The sequence below is a fragment of the Colossoma macropomum genome, unplaced genomic scaffold, assembly GCF_904425465.1.
Source record: "Colossoma macropomum unplaced genomic scaffold, Colossoma_macropomum, whole genome shotgun sequence".
Taxonomy (NCBI): Eukaryota; Metazoa; Chordata; class Actinopteri; order Characiformes; family Serrasalmidae; genus Colossoma; species Colossoma macropomum.
The window spans coordinates 29034799-29057103 of record NW_023494802.1 but is presented as its reverse complement, the minus strand read 5'-3'; the positions used below and the strand labels follow the sequence as shown (position 1 = coordinate 29057103).

Here is a 22305-nt window from a genome sequence, read left to right as displayed (position 1 = left end):
ACCCAACCAGAGAGTCATGATTTGTTTTTAATCAAATCAAATGTGTTTAATGTACATTGATATTCATTCAGGTATATAAAAACATTGTGTGGTCACTGATTCCTGAGATGGTATACCAACCTGGATCAAAGAATACGATAGCCTTCAAGCAGGCATATTCGTTATCATCTATTTGGAGCTCCTGGAAAGGAAGGACCAGCTCATCGAGAATTCTCACCGTTACCCGACTCACTTCCAGCTCTGGGCAATTCCGAGGAATTATGTAGTCATTACCTGGGTGGAAGAGGAAGAGCTTTCAATGTAATCATATGGAACATGAAGTAAAATATGATGAATCCAATCCAAATAGCAATATACAAGTACAATATACTCAAGTTCAGTTCATTTACAGTTCAACAATATAAACTCTAAAAATCTAACCTAAAACTCTTACCTAGTAGTAACAGGTCCTTGTACAGCATGGAGCGCTTGGCTGCTCCAAGAAGGAGATGTTCCCCCGCATGAGCTCGCAGCAAAGCAACCTGGGAAAACAAAAAAAGATACGCTGGCTTTATACAGAGAAACTTTAATGCACCTACATGAAACTAAACTGCAAAGCATCGCGCAACTAAATTGAAATTCAGCTGTAACAGTTGCATGCATCTGGACTTCATTAAACAGCCAATTAAAATGCTGATAACACATCACATGATCAGATTAAATGACATACTTTCAAAAGACTGATTTAACTGGATCAATGGATAAGAAAATAATACAAAAGATGGTAATTTGGTCAGTTGAAAAGGAGACTCCACCCCACAACTGACTTTACAATTCTGTTTTCAGCTGGGTTAACTACCCTGTCAACGCTAACGGCTACTTAATCGGTTGCTTGTTCCAGCATTAATTCTTCTTTGTTAGCTGCTGTTATCATGTATCATCATTATTTTCTCCTCTCTCCTTTCTTAAGTTTCTTCTCTATTTTTTTCAGCTTCATTTGGAATCTGATTGATAAAAATGATCATAGAAGAGACATACAAACAACAGATAAAAAAGAACAAAAAAGAATCCTAGATAGATAGATAAAAGAACAGCAATGACTGCTGGAAAAAAATAGAAACATGATAAAAAAATTATACAAAAATATTCAGATTACACCTAGGGGATGACTATGAATATGAATATGAGCTGTTAATTTGGCTAACTACTGGAGGAAGGCTGGCTTTACACTGTGACATTCTTGCAACTTCCTTGAAACCTATGTGAAACAAAATTGCACATGACTTGAATACAGAGGGGTAATTTAGGTGTAATTTAGATATAATACAGGTGACCTTGCTTTATAGCAAAAATGATATGGTGCGTCAAGAATATGAGCTGCTAATTTGGCTAACTAGTGGGATAATAGAATAAGTTGCATGTAACCTTGATTGTTTTTAAATTGCTCAATGTAACTGTCCAGTTGCACAGAACATATGTTGCAGGCAACTCACAGCATGCAACTAGTTGCCTAAAGGTTTCACTGTGTAAAGCCAGCCTTAAGTTCTCTTTTCATGGGAATGGTTTGTAGCTGTGAAAGAGTGCCCTTGAGTGTAGGAGTGGGCAGTGATTTCACCACTTAAAGGGTCAGAGTTCCAATCATCAGAGGTTCCCACAGATTTCAAGCATGGTGGAGGAGGAATTGAGAGGGTGTGCGGGTCCTGCTGTACAGACAAGTGTGTGTGAGTGTGAGAAGATGCTCTGTCATACATGGCCAACATCCACAAATCAGTTACCCTGGCCTGGTGCTAGCACGGTTAATGATTCCGGAGGTCTTAAGGAGAGATGTAACTTTAAAACCAGCTCATCACTTTCTAACCTGGGACATCAAAACACATTAACCACTAGCACGAAGGATCCTACACACCTCCTCCTCCATCTCCACCACAAGACACATTTCTCTATGCTAATGTGGGCAAAAATCACCACCGTAAAAACACGGTCCTTTGGAGTGCTGGACAATAAACTTGTGGTGCACACTACTCTAATAGTTTACATTATTTTTTCAGATCTGTGACATAATATGGAAACGTTTAGGCATTAAACAACAAAACAACATTATACAACTGAACTAAAATCAGTGACAAGTTTTACCGTTAACTGTAATGTGCTAACTTGTTAACTCTTCCCGAGGGTCCTTGGGCAGTGAAATCAGGATGGGGATGTGAGACTGGGCTTTACACCAGGGCGAACCTGTGCCTCAATTTGCTAAAACAGATCTTGAAGGACAGCCATATGAAACAATTACCATACATGAGGCACTTGTACAGTCTAAGGGAAGGTGCATGTGCATGTGCCTGCCTTAGAAGTTTCACAGAATAAAGGAAGCCTAGCATAGGAGAACATCTAGGCCCAAGAGTGAAGCTGGAGTACTTCCAAATGTTTGCTCTAACTCTTACCTGGTCATCCAGGGGGAGGTCGCAGAAGGCCGGGATGTATTTTGCCCACTCTACTAGCACCAGCAACTGCTGCTTCATAGACTCGCACACATCTGTGATGGTGGCCATCTTCTTTGTTCGGATGTCACCATTGATGATGGGTCCTGGAGAGGAGATCTGCAGCACAGCGAAAAGTGTTGTTTACCATGTATATTCTCATGCATTACATTTAGACATATTGCTGTATATAGGTGTCCAGTACTGGTCTGGGAGTCCAGCACAGTTAGGTGATTTCCCTTCTTCAACACATCTACTAATCTTGGTAACTAACCACTGAGTTGAATCAGGTGTGGTGGAGCAGGGTCAAAGTGTGCTGGAAAAAGCCATCCAGGACCAGAGCTGGACAGTAATGGTATGGTTATTCAGTTTAAATGTGTTTTAAAGACCTGTCTGGAGAGGACGTCAGCTTGGATGAGTGCGTTGATGGACGGTAAGCTGCTGTCTTCATAGCTGGACCTCCTGGTGCTGATTCTATCTCTTTCATTCTGTACAGCTGCAAAAAAAAGAGGGAATGAATGAATAGAACTAGCCACTTTTACCTTTTTAGTCACAAAGATTTTCCGTCTAAATGTTTTATGTAGTGCCTACAGGAAGTTTATCACAGAAACATAATCGCTGCTATCAGCCAACCAATGCAGACAGCAGAGATGGCAGCAATATTAGCACTGGCTTTGGGGGGCTGTTTATCAGTGTGCAGTTACGATGCCTCCAAAGTGTTTGCTCAGCACGAGTGTGGTGTTTTGTTGAGTGAACATTAACAAAGTGTCTGTCTCACTCTGATATTGCAAAACGTTCCAGACGCACAGTGGCTTGTTTCAATCCCACATGGGGCACGAGCAAGTCTTTCAGTATTTTTTTTTTTGTAGCTGATAACTTAAGGGAAAAGTTCTGCAGCAAATCAAACAAACATGATTTTCTATGTAACCTAAATGCAGTCGATCATCCAAGACATGTTTGGTGTCCAAATTTTGCATCTTTGGTTTAGAACTGGAGCTGCTAGGCTATCGGTGCTAACAAACACTGTAAGCTAGTACTCACCCAAACCATTTCCACAAAAACGTACACCAAAAACTTCATATGTTTGCTTCACAGATTAGCATTAACTCAGTAATACTTAGTAAAAGAGAGAGTTGCATGCTGAATAACGACAAGCCCACAAAAATGAGGTGTTCCATTTTGCAAAAACAGAACAAAGAAATCTATGGGTGGTTTGGTACATTACCACTGATTTTCTACTGACGCAGACAGATGAAAACTGTGGCAACTGGCAATGAACGACAAGACGTTCAGTAGTTACCGTGCAAAATTTATAGAATGGTAATGGTACCAAATTGTGCTCAGAAAAGATTCCAGTTATCCTAAATGGCTGCCCTTTGTTTTAGCTACTCACAGACTTTTTTCATTTTTATAGTTCATAGTGAGACATAGTGTGTTCTAAACCAGTGCTTGGTCCTGGAGGCCCACTGCCCAGCATATGTTAGTGCTTTCCCTGCTTTAATGCACCCACTTCAACTCACCAAGGTGTTGTTAATGAGCTGATTAGTTGGATCGGTTGTGTTGGGAGCAGAGAAAACAATAAAAAGAGCAGGGCAGTGGGCCTCCAGGACCAGCATTAAGAATCACTGTTCTAACCACATCAACTTTGCTGCATGGGCTGAATTAAGACCTGGAAGCAGTTTGAGAGACGTTTTGGAAAACAATTTGGGAGACTGTTGACTTCCAGTGTTTGTTAGCTACATTTGCCTTGTAGCTCCAGCTCTAAAGTAAAGAAGCAAAATCTGGACACCAAACATGTCTTGGCTAATCAACTGCCTTTGAGGTAAGCAGAAAATCATGCATATTGAGAGTATTCCTCTAAGCATAGAATGAGTATATACCTTCTTTCTTCATCCCGGCTCGAAAGCATTTCTTTAGCCTACAGTATCTGCATTGGTTCCTCTTGTCTTTGTCCACTATGCACTGTCTGTTGAACCTGTAAGAAAGACAAATGCCACCAAATTTAGAATTCATTGCTCAGGGATATAATAGATGTTGTTTGTGGCTAATGGGACAGCAATGTGCTAGTCATGGAGTAAGGTTCTGACCTGCAGGAGTACATGTGGTTTTTGCGTACGCTGCGTCTGAAGAAGCCCTTGCAGCCATCGCAGCTGGAGGCTCCATAGTGTTTGCCGGTTGCCCGGTCCCCACAAATGGCGCACAGGGTACCTGCACCCAGGTGGTTGCCAGCATTCATGTTGGCACTCTCAGCTGGTGAGGAGTCTGAAACGAGAGGTACTTTTAGTGAAATCAGCTAGATGGGACACTCAAGTTTACTTCTTTCAGGTTCCATATGGTACCAAAAAAAAGTAGAAACAATGGCAGACCGCTTGTTAGTGTTACACAGAACCTAAATGTTTTTTTCAAGAACCTTATACAATAGGTATTCCATTATAGAGTCTGCATAGTATTTAACCATACAGAGAACCATCTATGCAGTCAGATGGTTTGAGTGTTCATGGTTCTGCATGGTTATGCAAAAGTTTCGGCACCCCTATTCAATTTACATGTTATAAGTGAAAAAGCATCCTCTATAGTGAACACTTTTCCTCTATAGAGAACAACGTTGTGGGACATTTTATAATTTACAATTGATTTTTTCAAATATGTTAAACCCAGTAAATAAATTCAAATTGTGCACTTAAATTAGCAAAAAAAAGCTATACTTAAATGTGCTCCATGTAGAGGATGTGTTCACTTATTTTCACTTACAAAATCAACAAAACAGGTCATTTGAGCAAATGTCTGCCTGCAACTGTATGTATAACCATTGCCTTTACTAAAGAACCCTTAAACACACACTGTAAACACCTAAGCTGTAAATAGATCAAAGACTACCAATTTATTATAGTTTATTAATTATAGTATAATAACTATAGTTTGCAATAAATTCTACTATTGTTTTTTTTACTATCTATTTTTATCACTGAACTGGAGAAGTAGCCTGACAGTGTTTAGTTATGCTGTACAAGCCTGTACTGGTATAATGACAATAAAGATGAATTGAATTGAAGTAAGAAACTCTTTGTTTTAAGGCAGTATAGTAACTGATGTCAAATGATTTTGTCAGAGTGACACTCAATAAATTGGATGCATGTGCGGGATGAACTTTACTGGAATCACAATCCAGGGAAAAGTGTGTGAACAGGCAAAGAGTAAGAACAGCAATCAAGGTACATGAGACCAAGACAAGTTAGACCCAAATTTCTTTACAAGGATGGTGACAGAAACCAGGTGCTACTGCAAATATAGCCATTTTATTTATTATCCAAAACCACTAGTAGAGTTTTATATGTAATGTTGATAATGATGAAATGTTTAAGCTGAAATCTTCTATCAGAACTATCGTAAAACATCTCAGACATCAGGCAGTGTGTTCATAACCATTCCATGTAAAACTTTCTGTAAGGGAGCTGTTAGAGGCATAAAACTCTTCAGATGCCTGGTTCCTATCGCCACCACTGTACATAACTTGGTAAGTTTCTGCAGAACAGAGCAACAGAGCATTTTACACCAAACTCTGAATGACTATTGTAAATTAAAGAAAGTTAACTGTAAATAATGCAAAACTTTTGAAGAATCAATGGAATTCCTTTTCAATACTTGCCACACTGAATGAGAAGAATTAAACAGTTATTCTGAGTTAATTCATGGTTCTTCTGCCTCGATTACTTGAGTTTGTTGGTGTCTTATACTCTTATAGTCATCTAAGAAAAGAGGATGTTCGCAGATAACACAGAGTCAGCTCAAGCAGATTTAGAGGAAATGGGCAAAAGGTCACAGCAGGGCTGTAAAATAGTTTGAAAAGCCCAGTTTTACACTGCAATCAATTAGCTGTGAATCATTCTAATGAAAATGTGTGGTAGAGGACTGTTTGCTAAGTAATCTAGAGGTGATTATAGCTAAAACTGCAGCAGCAGGCCCCCAACAGAATGAATCATTACTCAAGAATGCGTGCATAAACGTGAGTATGAGTACTTTAAAAGCTTGATGACTTGGAAAATAAAATGAAATCAAATGAAATTGTGCACCTCTACTAAATTAACATATTCAAAATAAGCCTGATTTTAAAGATATAAGCACATTTTTAATGCGATTCACCACATAATCCATGATTAATCCTTTTAGAGTAAAAAAAAAAGGTGTTGCTTTTGTGTTGGAGCACAGCGGGACTGCATTCAAACCTAATCAATTGCTTAAGCTGATCAAAGGGAAGAACATGTTACATGATGGATGTGTCAATTGGCCGATTTTAAGTGGGCTGAATGGGGCAGAACATGTGACAGGATTAGAAATCACACTCATCATCACTTAACTGGTGATGTTTTGTGGGCTAATAAAACTAATCAGCAAACAAATCCATTCAACCGCTATGCTGTAACCCAACTATTCACCATTCACCAGCTGTGAAGACACTCACAAGTGCACTGTAATGTAACGTAATCTAATGTACTGAGGCGATTTTGAGAGCAGCCATTCCACAGCTGAAATGCTCAAACACCACAAGGCCACAAAATGATATACTAAATCAAAATGTATTGACATTCGACAGATTTCACTGATTGAATCAGTTTGATTTCTCATGAATCCCAGACATGGGAGACTAAACAGCAAAAGATTTCCATGACATCTTCTACGGTTGACGTACATCCATCTTGCTGTCAACCAACATTGGAAACTCTACTCCGAATAGACATTTCATCCTCAACCGACCACAGAAAACATGAAGTAAGAGGAGCTAGATGGAATCACACTGGGATTTTCAGTGGTGTAACTCTGTCTTGGAATGAAACATGACCCCCGCCATCCTACAAGACAGAGCTTGCAATGTTCATCTTTCCCAAAACCTTAAAATCCATCTCCTAAGTGTTGCTCTACTGTCACAACTCATGTGGGTTCAAGACAAGCCGTAACCTAACACGCATCACACAGAGGCATCCCAAAGGAATGGCCCCAAAAGTCTATAAAAGAGCACGAAAACCTATTAAACCTGATCGTCCCACACTTGACCAAACATTCAGTTACCAATATAAAGTCGGAGGACTCAAAGTTCAGCGCGGGGCCTGAACGTAGGGGATGACTCACCTGTGCTCATGGCGAGCACTTGCATGTTCTCAAACTCCAGGGTGGTGTAGGCTGGGTCCAGGGCCTCGCTATAGTCTGCCATCTCCATGTCTGCTAGGGCTTTGGACAAACGCATTCTCAGCTAACCTGACACTGGGGGCAAAGACTTGTCCTCTCAGTGGAGTTCGGACCCCCACCTCTCTTAGAGCAAGCCCCGCCCCTCAGAGAGGTAGACACCTCAGAGTGACACAGGACATGTCCTCTAGGGCAAAGATGAGGCTGACTTTGACTGACAGGCCAGCCCCTCCCGCTAGGCCACGGCTCAGTTCTGGAGTGGGGTGGCTCTTAGGTTAATCATTGTCTGGATTTTTTAGTGCTAAATCAGGATTGTTTCTAAGATAGAGATGAAGGCCCCTCTCCCTCTATCTCTCTCTCTCTCTCTCTCTCTCTCTCTCTCTCTCTCTCTCTCTCTCTCTCTCTCTCTCTGTCTCTCTCTCAATATCTCTCTCTCAATATCTATCAGTAAAGCTGCAGCAACTTCATGACTGGAGCAAACGCATCCAGTTCCTGCCATGTTGCTCTAGTTGGATTTCGCTGCCGGGCACACCAGTCCCAAGCTAGTATTCAGTTGGCTGATCACTGTGATCTTCATCAAAAGTACCAGAATACCACCTTATACCACCCAAATTTTCAAAATGTCTGCATAGATAAGTCATTCAAACAGTCATTCAGAGTGGTTTGATGAAATGGTGAAATGCTCCGTGTCGGAATTGCTCTCAGTGGTGGTGATAGGAACCAGACGTCTAAAGACTAATGGCTTTAAAAGCTTCCTCACAGAAAGTTATAACATGATATCATTATAAATACACTGCCTGATGCCTGAGATACTGTTTTATAATAGTGTTGAGAGAAGATTTTGGCCTAAAATGTTTTTTTAAACATATTCATGGTGGAGAAGTACATGCATGAAAACTTATTTTTTCAGATTTACATTACATATAATATATAAACTCTGAAGCCACATGTAGGTTCACTAGTGGTTTTGGATAGTAAATTAAATGGTTATATTTGCACTGCACACATTGCGACCCCTGGTTCCCATCACCACTACTGTAAGAAATCTGAGTCAGTACGATGAACCATTTCACACCAAACCACTCTCAATGACTCGGTTAACATCTCATCCATTGGATTATGCTGATATTTAGAAACATTGGAATTCCCCTTTTAATGACTTAGTCTAATGACTAATGTTCTTATTGAGGGAGCGACAGAAATGTTTCCCAGGTTGTATTATAATATGCACTCACAGAATCAGATTGAGAGCAAGCCAGCCTCATTTCCATGCTTAAATTATGTGTTTGCTAAGTCTCTGTTAATTCTTGCACAATAAACAATAAACAGCAATGACTCTCACTAGCTAGGAAATTGTGACCTTTATGTAAAAGAACTCATTGTTCTACAGAAAACTCATATGCACGTGACGCACAATTCCTGTTCCAACTATAGAGAACAGAATGCTTGACATCTACCTTATGCCAAACTCAATCACAACTAATAACTGCAGCAAATCAAAGAGAAAGCACTGGCGGCACGTGCTGGAGTGTATATGTGTTTGCTAGTCACGGTGCTGCTAGTGAGAATTAAAGAGCACAGAGGAAGCTGAAACACAAGAAAGTGACTAAGGAACATTCTTCATGCAATACACAAAAGGCATAAACAGCCTGTAATAAATGTGTTAGTAAGAAACATAACATAGACAAGACCTAGTTTTCCGGAAGCACTATAGCATAAGTCTTAAAGGAGAATTCCACCGATTTCTCAAAATTTCCGTATTATTAAGAGTTCAAATCTAAACAAGGTCATTTATCGTGGTTGTTGAGAAATGCTCCATTCTAGAGAAACTTACCAAGTCAGAATTGTTCACAGTGGTGGTGATAGGAACCAGACGTCCAAAAGGCTTAATGCCTTTAAAAGCTTATACATAATTACTTTAAATTGTTAAGCCAAATTTTCTGCCTGATGCCTGAGACATTGTTTTATGATAGCTCTAAGGAGGGCTGAACCGTTTGGGGAAAATATCTAATTGCAGTTTTTCTAACCAATATTGTTGTGATTAATGCGGACATATTCACCTGAGATGATCAGCACATGCACTTATTTTTTGGGTTTGAGGCTTGAATGCTGAATGTAGTGTACCAGATTGTCAATCCACAAGACCTGTGTTATTAGGTTACACTTTTCCAAGTAAAAGTTGTTAAGACAACATTGTGTAATGTAGGATAAAATTAAAAAAGCGTTCACGATTTTCAAAATTGCACTATTTCAAATTACATTTTCCATATAAAAACAATGAATCATTCAGCCCTAATTTTGAGATACGATTTCAGCCTAAAATAGGGTGACCATAGGTCCTTTTTTTCTAGGACATGTCCTCTATTTATGATCTAAAAACACATCCGGTCAGGATTTCAAAATTTCCTAAAATGTCAGTGATTTGGCTTTGCTTTCATGTTGACATTTGCTTTCTACAGTTTGCCCTGTGTCCTGGATGGTCATCCTACCAAAAATATCTTTTTTAAAAACACATTAATTATGGAGAGGTACATGTAAGGAGTTACAAGATTAAATAGTCCCCAAAGAAAACTTTTTTTGCAATTTATTATTGAATATAAACATTCAGAAGACAAGTGTAGGTTCACCGGTGAATTTTGCATTGTAAATAAAATGGCTATTTACTATATATGGACCATTCTACCAGATTAGTTTAAACCGCAGTCCCACAGTAAAAACAATGAAGTATTCACACCTTAGATATTTACAATGATTATATTATGATCTATTTAAGCCCAAGTCATTAACAGAGAAAGTAATACGCTAAATATATTCAAAATAATTATTTATAAGGTTATATTGGGAGGTGGCTATCCACATATATTTATTTATTATTTATTTATTTATTTTTTGAGATTTGTTCAGGTAAAATTGAAAGATTTAGATGTATCATTCTTTTATGGCTTCAATTTTAAAATAAAGAAAAAAAAGCTTCATTTATAAAATGCTGTCCATTTTTATGTCACTACCGAAACACAGAGTTTTGGTCCATAGGTGGAGCCTTATTTTATCCACACACCTGCATTTTAGAGCAGGAAGTGAGACTGCATCACTGTCCCTCTGGGCCACATAGTGAGCAGTTAGATCCCGTTGTTTTGAAGGTAAATGTGTCCTAAAATCTGAAAATCAGTGCATAACATTAAGAACTCTCAAGTACTGAAACACATATTTTTGCCTTTCAGTAAACGTTTTTGTGTTTTAGTGAAAAATATTATTATTTTATGTGTGCATCAAAGCCATTTGCTGGTCATGTACTGGCTAAAATTGTTGCTAACAAAACATTTGGTAAAGTTTTTGGTAGTGTTATTATTGTATTGGTAGGGACAAATTTAATGTTCAATCATTTCTTTTAATAAAATACATATAATCAAGGTATAGGGTCACTCAAACCAAAAGCTTTTAGTCTAAATTCCAAGTCAGTTAAAAATCCGAAATGCGTTTTCAATTACTTGAGTGTTTAAAATAAAACTCACTCTAGCATCATATAATAATGATGAAAACGTCACCTCAGATTGCCCTTATTATCCATAACCCAGCCCATAATTGAATTCAGGCTTTTGAAACACAGTACACATCATCACATACTCATTAACATGCCGGCATGCAGGTGTATTTGTTATGGAAAACATAGGTGGTGCATTTACGTAAACAACCTCGACAAGCACAGCAGTATAAGAGCCAAGGCAAACACGCATGAGGATATATTTGAAGAAGGGAAAGTGACAGTACAAAGCAACGGGTCAACGTTCCCCAGTTCAGAGAGCCACGGGGCAGTAAAAGCTCACAAACCACGTATCCACCCACATGCATGCACGCAGCGAAGAGCTGGCTGACATGGTGACCGAGTAAGCCACCCAAATACACAGTAAAATTTCCATCACCCATGCTAAACAGGCCAAAACCTCGCTGGAGGAGTGTTGATTTTACTGCGTGCCACATTCAACAGGCAATTACAGATAGGATGCATTGTTTGGTTACTGTCCCAATGAAAGGGGTGTATAAGTGAAGCTCTGTATTGTCTTTAATTGAACTGATTATTGGATAGAATGACATTTAAGTGCTATATGGTGTGAATGATAATGAATTGTGGAGTTTTGGTTAGCTTGCAAAGACAACCCCAATAACATCTTGGTTTACATGGCCCTGCAGATCCCCCTGGACGTTATCCACGCTATATTTGCTGTATTGTTTGTAATTGCCTGGAAAACACCTAAACTTACTCACTGGACAACGGGCAATTTAGATTTGGACAAGGGACACGTTCTGAGGTATACTCCTACCCACATATATAGTGATATATATGTTGATATAGCAACATAGGCTGAAACATGTGTAATTATTTATCAGACTATTAGTGATTTGTATCTAGATTAGCAGTAGAGTTTCTTGGTGCTCTTAGTATTGATTTGGGCCAAGCGACAACAGGACATTAATGCTTTTCTTGCAAGGTTTTCATCAGTTCTTTTTAGATTTTTATCCATCTGAGCACTCCGTGATGTATGTGCAACGCAGATAAAAACAGAAAGCAATGATTAAGAAATCCGCTTTGACCTGTATTTAAACAAAATCAGAGCAAAGACATTAAAAAATTTGCAATGCTTTATCTTATCAACTTCATTGTTTTTCGTAAATATAAGCTCAATATTCTGAAACTGATTCCTGCAATGCGTTCCATAAAAGTTGATACAGGGGCAATTTAAGACTAGTAACATTGTGAAATGTTCAAAAAACATTCTAAACGTGACGCAAGGTGACCCAATCATGTTTGGGCATAAAAAGCTTATCCAGGAAAGGAGGAGGCCTTTATGAGAGAGGTTGGGTCAAGGCTCACTACTATGCAAAAATGCATCAGTTAATAATGCAGCAGTTTTAAAACAACATTCCTTAAAGAACAATTGCAAGGATTTTATGTATGTCACCCTCTATGGTGCATGATATCCTTAAAACAGAGCCAGGGTCTGTATGGTATGGGGGTATTAGTGGGTAACCTACACATCTGTGAGTACACCATTAATGCATTTTGGAGCAATATGCTGCCTTTTAGATGACATCTTCTTCAAGGGCCTCCATGCTTATTTCTATTTTACAAGCATGGTTGCATAGTTGGAGAGTGTGGATGCTAGAGTGGTAGGCCTGTCCAGAGCTGTCTTCCACTGAAAACATGAACTGCATCGTGAAGCACAATATACGGCAACAAAGACATGTCTTTGTCATTTTTTACAAAAAAAAATCAGGAAATGAATCCCTCGGCACAGCCTATAGGTCATTACGTAACTGTGTATTTATTATGTAATTATGTACACTGCTGGAAAAAAGTTACTGTATAGGAAAGTTTTTGTGTAAGTTACAAACACAATAGAAAGATGATCTCCTCTATCATTTGTCTGTAAAGCACTTTGAACTGGTATGAAAAGTGATCTATAAATAAAGTTATTATTATTACTAATTATTATTATTAACAATGTAAATATGCCCTCAACGATGGTCTTAAGGTCGAACTGTGTACAATAAATAAGGTACTTTACAATTTTAAAGGCGACTACATTCACTTTCCCATGGGAAAGTTGTCAATAAGAGTTCTATGTAGTATTTAAAAAGGGCTCTTTGACTTGTAACAATAGTGGAACCCTTCTTGCTGCTATATGGAACCAGTTTTTAAAGAAACATATCATTGCTGTCCATAAAAACATATCTCCAAAACGTCTCTCCATTTTCAAGGAGAAAGTTCTTAACTTTACCGAGTAACTTTATTAACTTAACTAACATTAACCTTAATGTTTAGAGTTAATGTTATTATTCCAAGTGATTCTGGAGCATTTCCATTGGCCCATTCATCCTGAAATGTTCACACAATGTAAAGGACAGCTGATGTGGTCAAATGAAAATGGTGCAGGGGCATTCAAATGATTCTCTATATAATCACTGCTTTTACTAAAGAAGCCTTGAAAACCCTTTTAAATGGTATCGAAGAAACACTTTAGATTCCCTAAAAAATCTTTCAATGGACGGTCCTTTAAAGAACCATTTTTGTAAATGATATGGGATCTAAGTAAGTGTGAGAAAAAAGTTTAAAGAATCTTCAGATAATGTAAAGAGTTTGACATTAAAAACAGAAAATATCAGGAAATGAAGATGCAAACCCATCAATACAGTATGTATTTGTTGTTATGTAACTATGTAATTAATATATAATTATGTACACTGTTGTTATTAAACAATGTAAATGTGCCCTCAACAATAGTTTTAAGGTCTTATGGTCAAATTGTGTACCTTAAATGGGGTACACCACATTTTTTAAGATACCCTACATTCACTTTTCCAAGTGAAAACATATTTTGCATATTTGTACTTTTTCACAAGCTAACATTTTAGCCCCTTAAATGGCCAGGGCCTGACAGTGGTCCCAAAGTTGTATTACACACTTCTATAATCTAAGAATAGCTCAGCCAGTTTGCATTGAAGTTCCTGTAGTTACTGAATAATAAGCCTTAGTATGTAATAATCTGGAATTTTAAGTGGTTAAAATAGAAAAATAATATGAATAGCATGGAGTCAACACAGAGTGTACGGAGTCAACATATAAACCCAGAAAAATTATAACCGCAATAGAATATGGTACAATTACGTTCTTTAACCAAAGGTACTGAAGATGTGCCCTTGAGGGTACCACCCCAGCATCTGTTTTCTCTGAGAGAGCATATTAATAATTTGAAATAGAATGTATATGTATAAACGCCAATAATAATCATACACATATTTAGAGACTAAGAGTTAATCACTATTTCTTAATCTCGCAGAATGTCCATCCACCCATTTGAGCCTGGTTCTCTTGTCTCTGTGTGCCGAGTCAAACTAAACATGTCTTTGGGAATCTCCTCCACATCTCCTTATTTGCTTAAGAGATTTGGTCTAGCAACAATTAAGCTGAGGCAGATGTATAACACTGCGAATCTGTGAGAGAGAGGAGTGACTCATGCTCAGCAAATCTTATCTTGCTTACCATTAAAGTCTTTATCGTAGCTCAAATCTCCAGGACTCTGTGATCTCCTCACCATGGCCCTGGACTGCTCTATAAAATCTAATCCACAAGGTTATGGCTCTTTCCATCACATGCAAGTCAAAGTGTTCAACCCAGGCAGATCCAGATAACTATGAGAGATCATTAGCTGAACACCTCACATGGGAAAAGCCTCTTGGTGAACTAAGCTAACCCTTTTATACTCATGGTTTTCATTTCCAGCTTCTAAAAATTGCCTAATTAGTCCATTATGGCCCAGTAGATCAGTGTAGTCGGTGTATAGGAATGGGAATATACAGACTTTTGCAAGATACACACCGACCAGGTGCACTTTGTAGCCTGACAATTACAGACTGTAGTCCATCTGTTTCTCTGTATGTTTTGTTAGCCCCCTGTAACCCTGTTCTGCAATGGTCAGGATCCCCACAGTACCACCACAGAGGTATTATTTGGGTGGTGGATCATTCTCAGCACTGCAGTGACACTGATGTGGTGGAAGCGTGTTAGTGTGTGTTGTGCACCACTGGTCAAATGACATATTTTGTTGGTTTTCTAAGTGGAAATAAGCGAACACATCCTCTGCAGAGAACACACTTTTTCACATTTTAATGCATGATCACTGTTTATTTGCTTTGAATTTAACATTTCAGGGAAAAACAAAACATAACATAACCAAAATTTGCACAAAATGTGCCCTTTTCTGTAGAGGAAGTGTTTTCTTATTTTCACTTATAGAGAAAATTAAGAAAAGATGTAATTTGATGACTATCAAATATAAATATAAGATATTTTTTGAAAACAAGAAACTTTATTTTTTTGCTGTATTTATGTTTATTTGTATTTATTCTAAACTACACTGGCTGCATGTGGGCCATTAATTAATAGTCCATCTAACACATGGCCTCCCAGTTAGCAGGAGAATTAGCCACTCATTCATATAACAATCAATCACTCAATCAATCAATCAAGGCTTTCTCATGTAGCTTTGTGTGAAGCACAGTGAAGACCTTGTAATGATTGTAACTGATTCAACTCAGTCGCCTTATTCTTCACTGATCACATCACTGTCGCTGCAAACCTGAGAGAATGTTTGGTTCCACTGAATGGGCTCATATCTAAACTAAAAAAGGCCTTGCATAGGCCATATGATCAGTTTAAAAATATCAGTGAGACGACTCAAAATCCATGGAATTAGTAACTTTCAACAATGTGCTAAAATTACTCTTTAAAATGAAGTCGTCAGTAAGGATTCTATGTAGTATCAAAAAAGGGTTCTTTGACTTAGTAGTGGAACCCTGTTTGGTGCTATATAGGACCAGTTTTATAAGAACTACATCATTGCTGTGGAAAAAAAACATGCATCTCCAAAACAGTCATTTTCAAGGAGAATGGTCTTAACTTTACTAACCAAGCTTTTTAACTTAACTAACATTAACCTTAATGTTAAGAGTTGATGTTATTATTATCCCAAGTAATTCTGGAGCATTTCTACTGGTCTATTCATCCTGAAATGATCACACAATATACAGGACAGCTGCTGTGCTCGAATGACATACACTGTTAGAAATAAAGGTACAGTGCAGGTACATTTTTTGTTCATCAAGTTACAAACAATGTAAATGTACCTCAAAGGTACAACAGTGGTTTTAAGGTCCAGTTGTGGACCTTAAATAAGTTTTTCCCAGGTGTAAAGTATGTATTTGTACCTTATCATAACCTAATGTTTTAAAACAGAACAATGAAATAAAAAGCCTGGAGACGAGACGGGGTGTGTGGAGTCAATACAACTCAGAAAATATAATTTCGATGGATTATGGTACAATTATGGTACAATTTCCTGACTAAAGATTCTAAGATGTACCCTTGAGGGTACCACCCTAGTGACAAGTGACTGCCCCACTGACAGTTTTGTACCTTTTGAAAACCGTTTTTGTTTTTTGGGCACCAACAATATACAAGACGTTCTCTATCATAGAGAACAACTATTTATCCAGGCAAAGAACCGTTTAAGCATTCAAATGGTTCTTTTAGTTGTCATGGTTCTCTATGTAACCATTGCCTTTCCTAAAGAAGCCTTGAAAAGCCATTTTAAAGGGTGCAGAAAAAAACACATTTAGTTCCCAGAAGAACTTTTCAATAGATGGTCTTTTAAAGAACCATGTTTGTAAATGATATGGGAAAGTGTCAGTAAAAAGTTTTAACAACCTTCAGATAATATAAAGTTCCCGAACCAGCATATTTTTTTGAGAGCTGTACATCCAAGCCAAGAACAATATAAGAACCTTTATTTTTAAGAGTGTAGATGATTAGAGTCACTATTTTCATGACTACCATGTCACTCAGCCATGAAGTGACCACAACTATAACAAGTTTCACCGCTGATAAGTATGAGATGCACATAAAACGGGATGTTTACATGCATCAGCAGCACTGAGACATGCACTCTGAATCGAATTATGGACGTCTGGGAGAGGATCTGCTGTCCTTCCTTGATTGTCTCCTGCGCCTGATACGAGGCTGCCATGTCATGTCTGTGTCCTATAATCAGTCACCCGTGCCGCCCGGGGCTAAAAGTCAAAGGACTACTCCGAACTGATGTAACTCCGCTGCCTATTTCCCCCTTTGAAACTTCAAACTCCAGTTTGTGAACAAAGTCCTGTCTATCTTCACAATAGGGATCTCCGACCACTGACCAAACTCCATTTGTAACCACTGCCTATTTGTACCTTCTCTTGAATGAGTCTTTTTCATTTCCACCGTCTGACCAAACGGGACACGGCAGTAATGCCAGGGGCCCGACGACCGACAGCGAAAAACTACGCAGCCCAAGCGGAATAAGACCCACTCGGAATACTTGCGGAATGACATTGGGAATATATTGTTTGGTTTGTTTTGGCGGTGACTACAATGGCACAGGAAAAGACGGAGAAATGTTTTGCAATGCTTGGCCCCTCAGGCCAGAAATGAGAGAGTGTGAGTGGCCATTTGCTTGCTGTAGCACTTCTGTGAGGCCAGTAAAAAAGGCAGCGTGGACTGACTGGGGGGGAGATGGCACAGGTACGTAAGTATAGTGACATGGCGAAGACCTTGTCAACAGATTGCTATCTGCAAACCACACAGCTTGTGCAAGCTTCCCTTGAACTGGCCATGGGGGGTAGAACACTTCACTTTTTTGGAAGATATGTGAGTTTAACTGCTTTGTATTAGCCTGAGTTAGCTTTAACATGTTACTGTTAGCTTATGAGACTTGCAGAAACACAAAATTGAACAGATATTACAGATCTTTTCTATCTTTGTGTATGCTCTGGAGACTGATAAGCGTGGTCTATGCCCCTCCTCTCTATCATACCAAGTTTTGAGCTCTTTAAAGCAGTCGTTCTTTTGAGAGGCCTTCTAAAGTCAAATCAATGGTTGGGAAGAAAAGAAAGCAAAAATACATCAAGTATTTGCATCAGGATAGGTGTCACAGAGAAGCCAAATGGCACAGACCTCTCGTGTCTAATCCCATCCCTTTACTTGATTAGGTTGTCTGTGTTGATTAGGGATGTCAGAATTCCCTGTTTAGGCAAAGAAAAGCCTTTCAGTCAGCTGATTCCCAGAGACAAGATGACTTGCAGAGCATTCTGTACAAAGACTCCACAGAGTAGATTTTGTGTGACTTTGTGTGACAAAAACAACACTAACAAGCAAAATAAAACCTCTCTGCTTGTGTTCTTTTTGTAAGTTTGTAAGACCTACACCCTTAAAAATGAAGAGTTTTAGGGTCATAAAAGAACCAGAACCATTCAAAAGGATGGTTCCTATTGAAGCTAAGACTCATTAAGTAACCATTATTTAAGCAGGGCAAAAATGTATAAAATTTATCATTATAAAGTGTGATTTACTCCAGAACAGCTTAGCTCTCTGTGACTGGATGACCTAAACAAAGTCTTATACTGGGTTTCATTCCACTCAGGCCTTCTTACACGTTCACTCTATGCTGATTCGGCTGAAATTCCCATGAACTGAAGACTTTAGTTGCTTGTTCTAAGAAAACTGTAACATTCAGATGTTTTAGATAATGTTAGTGTTTTGTCTACAGCTTGTACAGAATTTATATGAGTTGCCTTTTCCAAATCCATGGCATCCAACCAATGACCAAATACATTGTAAATACACTGTAAAAAGATAAACAGAAGTGTTTTGTGTCTTGAATTGATGTAAAACATTCTTATTGTTCATCAAAACATTTTTTTTGGTTTTTCATTGTTTCACTCAAATGTTTTGAGCTGAATAAAAGTAGTGAAATTGCTTGTTGGAGCGATGTCATACCAGAACAACATTTAAGTTTTGTACAGGACCTCTTGTTGGATGGTTCTTTGAAGCTCTATGTTTATAAATGAGATGCACATGTGTGAAGAACCATTTTAAAGTTTAAAGAACAGCCACATAATGTGAAAGTTCTACTCCAATTAATCTTTTTTCCTAGAACCGTACACCCAAGTATTTAGGAACCTTTGTTTTTAAGAGTGTGATAGAATATCTTGCAATGCTTCTCCTCAAAGGAGATTCCAAGACAGAGCCACGTTCTTCCATAACGATTAACAGGGACAGTTATCTGTGAAGTCCTCACCCATCTCGCTATTTGGAGTCTGGGTAATCATAAACTTCTAGGGCCTAATATTGCACAGTCCCCATAAAGTATTTCTGTTTAAAACTCAACATCATTGGGTAATAAAGGCATTTGCAGGAGGGGGAAAAAGAGGTCAGAAGGCATCGTCAGTATCACCCTTACCAGGCTAACTGTGTGCTGATTTCAGCACAGATTGTTTTTTACCATCTGAGCCATGATAAAGAATGTCCAATGTCAAGTTCTCGTCACTCCGTGTGATGGCTCAAGAGTACTCAGAAAGCTGAATGTTTCCTTTGAGATGTTTGTACTGACACCTCACTGCATTTTTACTGGCACTGAAATGTGAGCAAGAAAAAAAATCAATCTGCTTTACTTCTGTCATGAAATCATAAAAGCCAAAGAAGCTGTCTGTACATCAAATAAGTAAACAATTGCATCAATAAACATCTAGCGCAATGCTCTTCGTAAATCAATCATGGTCTGTGATAAGGTTCTTTCAATCATTAACTGTTGTTTTGCTGAGAGTTCTGACTTGACTGCTGGCCCAATTCAGTTTGCTGGCTCAGGGATACTGAGCGAACACTTTATCACTCCTTTCAGCCATCAATGAGATGATAACCCTTCCATCAGAAAAATACATGCAAGCTCAGGAAAAATCTGCACAGACCCGTTCAACTTTAGCCCATTTTGTTGAGTGTACTGTTTTTTTTTTAGTTTTACATGAATAGGAATGATGATTTATTTATCTGAGTGTTGCAAAAGTGGGTAAATCCTTCACATTTCTGCATGTAAGAGGCTAGGCTAGGTTATGCTAACTGAGTTAATGCCAAGTACAACTGTACTTACAACTGTAAAGATGTATCTTTGTCATATTAGATTTTAGAATAACTCAAGTTATTCAAGTGATATTAACCAAATCACTGCATTTACATTGCAATAACCGAAGAGACTAAACGGAAAATGTCCTTACTTATCCAAAACATTCTTACTCAGCCAAAATGTTCATACTTAGCCAACTTAGCCAAAATGTTTATAGCCAAAATATTCTTATTATCCTAATCCAGCCGGAATATTCTTAGCCAAATTGTTCATCACATTGTTTATACTTAGCCAAAATGTTTTCACTCAGCAAAAATGTTCATATTAAGCCAAAATGTTTTCACTCAGCCACAATGTTCATACTTAACCACAATGTTTTCACTCAGCCAAAATGTTCATACTTCACCACAATGTTTTCACTCAGCCACAATGTTCATACTTAACCACAATGTTTTCACTCAGCCACAATGTTCATACTTAACCACAATGTTTTTACTCAGCCAAAACTTCATACTTTGCCAATGTTCACACTTTGTCATAATGTTCATACTTAATGAGCTAAAGCTATAATGTTTATACTTAGCTACAGTGTTTTTATTCAGCCAAAATGTTCATACTAAACCAAAATGTTCATACAATGCTTTTATTTAGCCAACATGTTCAAACTCAGCTAAAATATGCATACCTAGCCTAAATATTCTTAGCCAAATTGTTCATACTTTACCAAAATGTTCATACTTAAGTCACAATGTTTTTAGTTAGCCACAATATACTTGCTAACCAAAATGTTCATAATTAGCAAGGTTTTATCTAAAGTTATATACTGAACTGTCCGATTACTTAATGTAACACTCAAAAAGTTGTCAAAAAGTACACTTACACTTAAACCTATATTGCCCTTTTCTGTACACTTGTTTGTGCCCAGCACTATTTTCCTACAAATCTAACTGTAACAAATATACTTCAGCAGTTTGTTATTTTTTTTAACAAGGATAAACAAGGAGGTTAGTTTTTGGTAAAACCCTGTGGGACATACAGCTAATTAAAATGGAAACTGATGTAACTTGGTCTTGGTTAGTAACTCAATCACAGAATTAGTGGAAGCATCTGCCATCTGTTGTTCATGTAGCGCAGCTCCATCATGTGGACGAAGTGGGTCTTTACGTCTATGAGTCTTTGCTCTTTCTTTAACCCTGTTAGCTTGGCTAAGGGTGACCAAAAATGATCCAGTGTTTTTCAGAATGTAAAACAACATAGCAGTAAACGCATTTGGCAAAATATTAGAAACCGACATTGACCCATTGTTGTCCTACAACTGAATTTAGTATGACTGTGCAAATGATTAGCAAATGCCCTGCTGAAGAATAGTAAGGTATAATTATACCTTGGAAGAACATCCAACAGTATCCATTTAATTGAAAGTAATTTTCATAGTTTCATTCACAGTTCAATTTTAGTTTTCCATTTTGTTAAAAGTCAGTCTCATGTAGGGCTGGGTATTGAAATTCAAGACTTTCATAGTACCGAGTGAATTACTTTAATATTACAGAATATCAAAAAATTCTGCCATACAAAAATTTACATACCTATGGAGGTAGAGCCAGTAAGATCTAGACTGCTGATTGGCTGTCTAAATTACATTCTGCATGCATGTTATTAGCATCAGAGCTTCTTGAGTAGTCAGCAATCCATTGTGGTCAGTAAATATACCCATTTTTACCACCTCACACTCACTTCTGGTTTAAGCCACGCCCACTTTCGGTTTGTAATTCAAAAAAGGTACTAGGAAAAATCAACAATCAGCATCGAAGTCAAGGTATCAGTACTGAGTACAATACCCATATCTAGTCCCATGTGACCAAAAGACTACAATTTATATGATAAACTAAATGATAAAAATTCACTCTCACTATTTTTTGGCCATATGGTTTAGTTGATTTGGAATTTTTCCTTAGATTCGTACTCAGGCAAGCTCAGAGAACCAAAGGAAATGTAAAATGGACATTAATAGGTTAGCCCACGGAGCCTTTACATTGAAAAGAGGGAAAAGCGAAGGTCGCTCATAGCAACAATGAATCAGACGTTAAATGCTATAGAGTGAAGATCTAGACAAATGTGTATATGATTGAGCCAAATACATTCAATAAAGCAAGGGGGAAAAGAGAGAAATGAGAGAAAGTTGTTTC

General features: G+C 38.0%; 1 protein-coding gene across 3 annotated transcripts in view; it reads right to left on the bottom strand.

The window, feature by feature from the left end:
- The window catches only part of hnf4a (hepatocyte nuclear factor 4, alpha), a 34932-nt gene that overhangs the window by 2804 nt on the left and 9823 nt on the right, over positions 1–22305 (bottom strand). Inside the window, exons 1-7 of one of the 3 annotated variants that reach the window (XM_036592101.1) lie at positions 7578–7743; positions 4541–4715; positions 4334–4428; positions 2843–2949; positions 2418–2573; positions 434–521; positions 121–273 (exon numbers count right to left, since the gene is read on the bottom strand). In XM_036592101.1, coding sequence (XP_036447994.1) covers positions 121–273; positions 434–521; positions 2418–2573; positions 2843–2949; positions 4334–4428; positions 4541–4715; positions 7578–7692 — 889 coding nt within the window. In that variant the 5' untranslated portion in view covers positions 7693–7743. Of the gene's footprint in view, positions 1–120; positions 274–433; positions 522–2417; positions 2574–2842; positions 2950–4333; positions 4429–4540; positions 4716–7577; positions 7744–22305 lie in introns of those variants that run through there. The other 2 variants (XM_036592100.1, XM_036592102.1) reach the window with 2 other exon arrangements.